General features: G+C 37.5%; 3 protein-coding genes and 1 long non-coding RNA gene across 4 annotated transcripts; 2 read left to right on the top strand and 2 right to left on the bottom strand.

Annotated features, from left to right (window-relative positions):
• Positions 1–240: 240 nt before the first annotated feature.
• Positions 241–1164, bottom strand: LOC147477026 (uncharacterized). The gene is made up of 3 exons (XR_015208209.1): positions 1068–1164; positions 804–961; positions 241–568 (listed from the first exon to the last, which is right to left on the bottom strand). It is a non-coding gene; the product is annotated as an uncharacterized LOC147477026 (long non-coding RNA).
• Positions 1165–1166: 2 nt separating this feature from the next.
• LOC147477025 (V-type proton ATPase catalytic subunit A-like) lies at positions 1167–3086 on the bottom strand. The gene is made up of 4 exons (XM_086585893.1): positions 2281–3086; positions 1457–1492; positions 1280–1369; positions 1167–1226 (listed from the first exon to the last, which is right to left on the bottom strand). Exons 1-4 carry the CDS (start codon positions 2467–2469, stop codon positions 1167–1169), a joined length of 375 nt encoding a protein of 124 aa, XP_086442019.1. The 5' UTR covers positions 2470–3086.
• Positions 3087–4116: 1030 nt separating this feature from the next.
• On the top strand, positions 4117–5484 carry LOC147477024 (putative F-box protein At1g32660). The gene is made up of 4 exons (XM_086585892.1): positions 4117–4137; positions 4251–4679; positions 4989–5047; positions 5313–5484. The coding sequence occupies exons 1-4, from the start codon at positions 4117–4119 to the stop codon at positions 5482–5484; spliced, it is 681 nt and encodes a 226-aa protein (XP_086442018.1).
• A 720-nt stretch (positions 5485–6204) lies between these two features.
• Positions 6205–8730, top strand: LOC147477023 (uncharacterized). The gene is made up of 3 exons (XM_086585891.1): positions 6205–7292; positions 7358–7432; positions 8148–8730. The coding sequence occupies exons 1-3, from the start codon at positions 6205–6207 to the stop codon at positions 8728–8730; spliced, it is 1746 nt and encodes a 581-aa protein (XP_086442017.1).
• The last annotated feature ends 312 nt before the right edge of the window (positions 8731–9042 follow it).

The raw sequence follows: 9042 nt of genomic DNA, 5'->3' as shown, positions 1-9042 counted from the left end.
GTTAGAAATTATTAGTAACGGTTACCAAATTTGTTTATGCTCTATTGGTTTTCTGTTGCTAACAATTTTTTATTGTATAAAAAAAAATTCTGTTGCTAACGGTTCGGTATCCGTTACTAACAAATTTTCATTGTTTAAAATAAAAATTGTTGCTAACGGTTCTCTATCCGTTACTAACGAATTTTCATTGTATAAAAAAAATATGGGCCACCTGTACTGTGCACGTTCATACAACAATTACAGTTACAAAACTCTAACAATTCAAAACTTAAAATTTCATACAATATTTATTACAATGTTATCATCTAAATTGGGCAAAAAATCTAAATATTCTGACACTTCTCATGCAAAGAACCTTCTTCAGTAAACTCTAACAATTCAAAACTTAAAATTTCATACAATATTACAATGTTATCATCTAAATTGGACAAAAAATCTAAATATTCTGACACTTCTCATGCAAAGAACCTTCTTCAGTTGGAACTTCACAGTAGCCTTGTGGTTTACAACCCTTTGACTTTAGCACTTCTAATGAGCAACTCAAAACTTCAACTTCAATGGTTGTATTCTGCACAGTCACAATTGGAATCATGGTTAAGTTCTATTATATCATCGTGACCATAGTATAACTTTCCTACTGGGCAAATACATTTTATAAACTTATAAGCAACCATTAGTAAGTAATGTTCTATACTGAATAAAATTAACGAACTAAGTACGAATAAAACTTTAAAATTTAAATAACGATATACTTAGATCAATGAATAACTAAGTACAAATAAAATTTGAAAGTACATGCTTACCGTGCTTAATCATTTAAAGTGACACACACTTGATATATGGCAAATTCATTCAACAATGGGCACAACATCAATGTACTGTTTCAGTTAGTGACGAGACATAGAAGCTTGCTTGATGAATGCTTTGTGCTAACTCTTTCTTTGCTTTTTCTAGACCACTTCTGTTGAGAATTTTGTAAATCATGCTTTTAATCAACCAGTATTTCGGGAAATATATAGAAATCAACCACAATCAGGAGAATAGATGATATAACTGTCGCAACAGACCTTTCATACTCATTTAGCGGTCCTAGAGGAAAGATCTCCTCTGCTCCATTACGACCAAGTCTTACTTTTGTTGCAAAGAAAGGTAGTTCGGTCACCTATTCAAAATATAACATATTCATTATCTTGAAAAAACTGTGAGTACATAAATTTTGATAGGACCTTGTGCAATTTTCAAGGAAGATGTTTATGTAGACAATATTCACATCAATTACCCGAGAAGTCACGTAAGAGCATTCAACAACACCAAAGATCTCCTCGCAAAGCCTCGTGGCGGCATCCATAAATTTAGCAGCAGCATATGCCTGAGTTCCTTCAATTTTAGCTGCTTATTTCATGTAAAATGTGGAAGCACAAACGGAATAAATATTATAATATTTGAAATTGCTAACCATTGAAAGTGTTGCAGAACCTGCTCCTGCTTTTGCCTGCAATGGATGTGTACAATATCTATAAGCTTATTATGTTGTTGGATATCACGAATTCAGCTTGAGCATCTCAAAGCATCTTCAATGATTTCTTATAACCGGATTAATTACATGTTCATTGCCCCCCACTCCCCCCGCCCCCAAAAAAAAAAAAAAAAAAAAAAAAAAAAATTGTTTCAAGTTCAGGCATAACCAACAATATTATGGAACTTGGGTAAGACCATCCACAGAAACCTACCTATGGTTAAGATCAACTGCAATGGGATCAGCAGCTCGTAATTCAGGTAATAGTGGGTGGAAGGAGACATGAAGGATCACCATGGGTGTTCTATTTTGTGCTAAAGCTGGTAGTCATGTAGAGTTACCAACTTTCTGGATAAACACAAGACTATTGTGCGAGGTATAAATTGAGGCATTACAAAAATGTAGAATCAATTAGGATGAGTTGGAGAGAAAAAAACTAGAGCTGATCAGATCTACTTATGCAAGAAGTCATCTAATCAATAGCCATTTAGTTGTACAAAGAATTTGTATAACACCACGTTACCCACAGCAATAAAGAAGAACTTGATGTTCAGTGTTCTTAAAATGATTTATAGCAACTACTATGTAGCAATCAATTATACATTTCTCAAATATGGTTTACCATTTACCTCGACAACTTCTATTCCACCATTTTGTATGTGATCTATTAGATAGTTAATTTCTTCTGTTGACACCACTCTAGTATTGATAGTCAGTTAGTCTTACCCATGAAAAAAACTTAGGTGGGTGTCATGCATGCTTACCTGGACAATACTAAGTGTTGCAGATGTAACTGGATCAGAGAAGTCTCCTCCTGGAGGTGAAACATCACCAACAATAGTAACACTACCAGTACGTTCTGGGCCACCAAGACATTTCACTTTACCAGCACATTCATAAAAAGAGGCTAAACGGGCTGCCAAGTATGCAGGATAACCACTATCTGCAGGCATTTCGGCCTACATAAAAAACAAACATATATTCACCATATGAAGTACTAACTGTAGAAACCAAAGGGAAAACAAAATAAAAGCTTTGTAAGAAAGGCACTAGTATAAATTCTAGCAATAGAGTTATAGACACAATATAAGGAAAATCCAAGGGAAATTAAGAACCAGACCCTTGGGATGATTTGCTCAAAATCTGAAGCAAAATAACTTGGAATTGAAGGTGCTGCCTTATGTACTCTGACCTTATTTTGGACATGCCTTATGACTATTACCACAAGAGAATAACTGCATAACTGCACTTTTTTCTTGCCTTTTGCTTGTCCTCTCTTAATCTTAAGAAACAACTCAATAAGGTAGATGAATTGATGCCCTAGGTTTAATAAAAGGCTTGTGATGTTAGAACTTGAAACATAAGTTATTAGGGAACTAAATCTGCTCATTCTGTGCTCTCCAATACAGACTATGCCAGTATGCACGAGACTAGATCCCAACTCAATTGTTTACTAAAAGATGAACTAACACAGGCAATGAAACCTTATTTACACCATTCACAATACTAATAAAGTAATAATTGTTTGACTCTGGATGTGAAAGATTGATAGGTCATTGGAAAATAAAGATACTTCTTATCGACATTCTCTATACCAAAGAAAAGATCTTTACTTTCTCTCGAACAAAGATGACGACTTCACACAATCACTTCTTCTTCTTTAATAGTGACTTGTGGTTATACAATGAGTGGTAATGTCCTCTTTTAAATATTTGCAAGAAAAAGAAAAAACATACTAGAAGCAAATCGAGCAAAGTATATGCAGTCTCCGCCATTTCATTTCCTCTTTCTCCACACCCCACATAAACCACAGTATCAGAATTGGAGTACTGCATACACATACATAAAGTTCAATGAGAACTTAACAAATCACGTAAAATTTCTAAGAGCTCGAATCTCCATATGCAACACAAGTGAATAAACAAACAAACTCACCTTAGAAGGAGCTTGACTAATAACTGTTTTTCCACAACCAAATGCACCGAGTATAGCACAAGTCCCTCAAAGAACTGAAGGGAGAAGGGCATCAAGAACACGCTGCACAAATGTACAACAAAATTATCAAGAAACAATACATATAATTGATTTAGTGAAATTGTTAATAAAAAATGACTTGATGTCCATAGTAACAGATTACACTCTTAATTCACTCACAAAGAATGAACACTCAACTCACTAAGAATTGCTCTTTTCTAATTTCTCTCTTTCTTGGTTTTGGTTAAGTTAGGTTTTTACAGAAAAAACCTATATTTATACTGTTTCAGAAAAAACTTCCGAAACAGTGGTATCTTGCTGAAATACTGTGGAGCACGGGTTGCGCCTTGTCCATGTATAAATAGAGCGCGGGTTGCGCTTAAATCACTAGAGGTCGCCAAAGGCATGAGCGCGCCGTGCGCCTTGTCCAGGCATACTTAGAGCACTGGCGCGCCCTCAACACCAGAAAAAAAAAGGTCTTTTTTCTCTACAGTTATTTACTACTGTTAAGCGAGAGTCAAAACCGTTCCGTTTTAATTAATGGGATAATGAAGGAGTCCATACGGACGGAATAACAATAACTACTAATGCATAAACATAGCACATAGCTATTAGCTAAAAAGAGAATGAGAGAGAGGACTATGATTGTTTGTTGCTAAATATGATTTATCCTAAAGTGGCATACAACTAGTTGCATATAAGTATTTGTATTGTTTGTATTCGATTTTTTTACTCTATTTTCTGGAACTGTTTCTTGTAGGTTGTATCTTCAATGAACTTATATTTCTCTGAAGATATAATCAAGAAAATATTAATAAGAATTCTGGCAAAAAAGTTGATCAAATTCAATACTGTATGCAAGCTTTGGCACTCATTCATATCTGACTCCAATTTTGTGAAAGCCCACTTCCATAGTTGTCATTCTCAAGGGGAGATTAACTTTGATGTCTCAAAAAAGGACTACAGTGGCCCTCGTGACTACGTCTCCCACAAAACGGAAGACAGAGGTTCGACTATTGTAGAGAAGTTTGAGTTTGATTTTGCTATTCCAGATGAGGATGACGGTGCATCAGTGCTAGCTAGTTGTAATGGTCTGTTACTTCTTTTAGGCACGAGACATAGTCTCTATGTCTGTAACCCTGTCACACACCGATGTACAGCTCTTCCTCTTGCAAGTAATCTTGCCCCTGTATGTTATAAGTGGGCTTTCTTTTATGATTGTAAAGGCGTGTTTTAGCTTTCCTTTACATACACAGTTGAATGGGAACTTGAATGGATTATTGAAGGGACTGAGTTCGGCTTAGGAGCGAACTGCCTACGTATCTTGCTCTCGGTTTTGAGGGGAGAGAATAATAAAGTCTGGCGTAGTTCATGGGAGGGGTATTTATAGATGTTGAGAGTGAATTCTTACCCACCACGTGTAAAGTGTATCACAAACGTAGGGTGTAGATTAAGGAGGCGTACGAGAACTGTCTTTATAGGTCTGTTGTGATGATAGGGATTAGTAGTCTGGGCAAATAGTTTGCGGCAGTGGTCAGTAGCTGGTGGCAGTGATTTGTGCATGTGCCTCTTTGTTCATGATTGCTTCTAGAAGGTAAGCTGAGTCACGTTATAGCCTGATTCGCGTGCTGGCGCGAACTGTGCTGGAGCATTCTCTTAGCTTGTAGAAGCGATCTGGTTCCACAGGTCGGTGTGGTATTTCCATCATGCTGAGTACGCGCCTGATATTCCTGAAGGAGGATATCACTCCCTTACAATGACCATTCGATTGAAAGGTATAAGTTGTTCGGAATCATGGAAAAACATGCAATTATGCTTACAGTGGGGATGATAAATGGGAGAATTTCACTATTCCTCTTCCTCTTCACATGGATTTCTACATACATTTAACACCACCCGTCCCTGCTGGAAAGGAATTGCATTGGTTGGCATGTCTTATTGATGATTATGATGATGATGATGATGCTGATGATCCTTATGACGCAATAGAATAGAATACATTGTTTGTTCGTTCGATGTTGAAAGTGGGAATCTTAGAAAGACAAAGCTTCAAACATTGAATGCCAAAAAGTTCATCTTATCATCAGAGATGAAAGGATCCGTAGGCATCACAATAGTTTTTCATGATCATATAGACATATGGGGCTTACCAGACAACGCTAACAAACAATGGATAAAAACCGTTAGCATCAGTCTTCAAGGCTTGCCAAATATACCTAAATTCTGGCGCAACATGTGCATAGTCGGCGTGACCGACTACTTTGATAGCTATAATGATGATGACTTGGACATTATTTTGAAAACTTTCGTACGTGACGGTGAGAAATTGTTGTGTTATGACTTGGAGAGTGAAGAGCTGAGGCAAGTTGCAAACATAAGCAAGAAGATTCCCCTAGATAGACCATATCATTTTCATTTTGAGAGTCTAGTTGATAGTCTAGTAAGTTGGCTTCCAGCCAAAACAAAACAAAAAGGAAACAGAGGAAGAGGTGCAGAGTGTTAAAGTTAACAAGTCTTCAGAAGAATAAGTCTAAGTTAGTTGGCTTAGTTGCCTAGATTAGTGGTCAATAAAATGGGTTAGTTGCCCTAGTTTGTAGTGAAGTCGTTAGTATCTGATGCCTATATAGTTGGCATAGTTAAGTTTATTTAGAAGTGTTCAGCAATCTTTTTAGTTTTTCTTCACATTTGGTATCGGAGCATTGTTATTCCTTCCAATGGCAGAGTCAAAATTTATGCAACCATCAATTCCTCGTTTCGATGGTCACTATGACCATTGGAGTATGCTCATGGAAAATTTCCTAAGATCCAAGGAGTTTTGGAGTCTTATTGAAACAGGGATTGAAGAACCAGCGATTGAAACAGTACTAACGAACGCTCAGAAAACTAAGCTAGAGGAAAGGAGGTTGAAGGACTTGAAGACAAAGAACTATCTTTTCCAGGCGATTGATCGAGCAATTTTGGAGACGATCCTATGCAAGGATACATCCAAAGACATTTGGGATGCAATGAAAAGAAAGTATCATGGAACCGCAAAGGTGAAGCGTGCACAACTTCAAGCACTTCGCGGAGAATTCGAAACTCTAAGAATGCAAGAAGTACAGTCTGTCTCTGATTATTTTTCAAGAACTATGACGATTGCAAACAAGATGCGAATCCATGGTGAGAAGATGAATGATATTACCATTATTGAGAAGGTTCTTCGATCAATGATATCGAAGTTCGATTATGTGGTTTGTTCGATTGAGGAATCGAAAGACCTTGATGCACTCTCAATCGATGAATTGATGAGTTCGTTGTTGGTTCACGAACAAAGAATCCAACAACATGTTGCAATGGATCAAGCATTGCAAGTCTCAATCAACAATCAACCAAGAGAAGCTGGTCGAGGACGGGGACGAGGTAACTTTCGGGGAAGAGGTAGAGGACGGTTTAACAACCAAAGAGGTAATCAAGATCCAAGGCCATGGGATAAATCCAACATCCAATGTTTTGGATGTCACAAGTTTGGACATTACCGTTCGGACTGCCGAACAAATCCTTATCCAGAAGTAAGTGAAGAGTTGAATTTTGCGGAGAATGAAGAAGAAATATCTCTTCTTTTGGTTTGTAATACCGACGAAAAAACACAGCAAAATATGTGGTACTTGGACACGGGTGCCAGTAATCATATGTGTGGAGACAAGTCTGTTTTTTCACAGTTAGATGATTCTTTTCGAAAATCAGTTAAATTCGGAGATGATTCTAAAATTTCTGTAATGGGGAAGGGTGATATCAAGCTCAAACACAAGATAATTCTCGCCAGGTTATTTCCAATGTCTTTTATGTTCGGGCTTGAAGAGTAACTTGCTTAGTGTGGGTCAACTTCAGGAAAAAGGTTATGAGATCATCATCAAAAATGGCGTATGTCGAATCGAAGATCCGACAAAAGGTTTGCTTGTCCAGGTAAACATGACTTCAAACAGAATGTTTCCCTTGTATATCAAATCGGAAGTTCTTCCCTGTTTCTCAAGTATAGTGAATGACGCATCTTGGATCTGGCATCTCCGCTATGGACACCTCAACTTCAAAGGTCTGAAGCTTCTTCGAACAAAGGGTATGGTCTCAGGACTTCCAGAAATAAATCACCATCCTCATGTGTGTGAAGATTGTGTTGTAAGTAAGCAACACCGTGTTCCGTTTCCAAAAGGAGTAGCATGGAGAGCTAAGCGGCTTACAGCTGATTCATACCGATTTATGTGGCCCAATCGATCCGAAATCTAATGGAAATAAAAGGTACTTTGTAACATTTATAGATGATTACAGCCGCAAAACATGGGTGTATTTTTTGCAAGAGAAATCTCAAGTTTTTTCGGTGTTCAAAAGTTTCAAGGCTCTCGTTGAAAAAGAAGTGGGAAATCCTATAAAGGTTATCCGATCAGATCGAGGTGGAGAATACAATTCCACGGAATTCACCTTGTTTTGTGAGAATTATGGAATCAAGAAGAAATTGACAACATCCTACACCCCCAAAGAAAAGCGGTGTAGCGAGAGAGGAAGAATCGCACAATCATGGATATGGTAATGCGTAGCATGCTGAAAACAAAGAATATTCCCAAAAGTTTTGGCACTGAAAAACAGTTTTGTGGAGCATCTATATCCTTAATCGATGCCTACACAGGTGTCATGAATATGACACGGAGGAGGCTTGGAGCGCAAGAAACCCAATGTCGAAAGCACTTGAGAATTTATGGATGCATCGCATATGCTCACATTCCCGAAAGAAAGAAAAAAAGCTTGACGACAAAGGTGAGAAGTGTATTTTTCTTGGTTATAGTGATTATTCAAAAGCTTACAAATTATATAATCCTATAACTAAGAAGATCATTATTAGTCGTGATGTACACTTTGATGAAGCAAATGCATGGGTTTGGAATGACAATGATCGTGGATCATCTATTCCAATGATGTTAGACAATATTGATTCAAGTTCAAGAAGTGAGGTGCCACCACTAAACCCTCAAATCAGTCCTCAAAGCAACCTTCCATCAAGTACATCTAGCTCTCAAAACAGTCCTCAAATGAACCCTCAAAATAGCCTTCCACAAAGCATGTCCAAATCCACAACTCATGTCCTCAAACAATCCTTCTTCCGTCTTGATGTACGATCAAGGTCCGAACCATCCATTGCAAGACCTCGAAGAAATACTAGACAACCATTGTATCTTGAAGATTATGAGGTCGGGGAGTTGTTCGATCGATGATCCAGTGATATATTTTGCTTTGTATGCTGATTGTGATCCAGTTACTTTTGAAACCGCTTCACAAGAACCAAAATGGAAGGAGGCCATGAACGAGGAGATTAAAGCTATTGAAAAGAATAATACATGGGAGCTAACAGATCTTCCAAGCGGGCAAACACAAATTGGTGTTAAATGGGTCTACAAAACGAAACTGAATTCGGAAGGAAAGTTGAGAAATATAAGGCTAGACTAGTGGCAAAGGGTTATAGTCAAAGACAAAAAGTGACTATGAAGAAGTATTTGCTCCTGTTGCTCGTCATGATACCATCGAAA

This window comes from Coptis chinensis, chromosome 9 (genome assembly GCF_015680905.1).
Source record: "Coptis chinensis isolate HL-2020 chromosome 9, ASM1568090v1, whole genome shotgun sequence".
Lineage (NCBI taxonomy): Eukaryota > Viridiplantae > Streptophyta > Magnoliopsida > Ranunculales > Ranunculaceae > Coptis > Coptis chinensis.
This window is presented reverse-complemented; position numbering and strand designations above follow the sequence as displayed.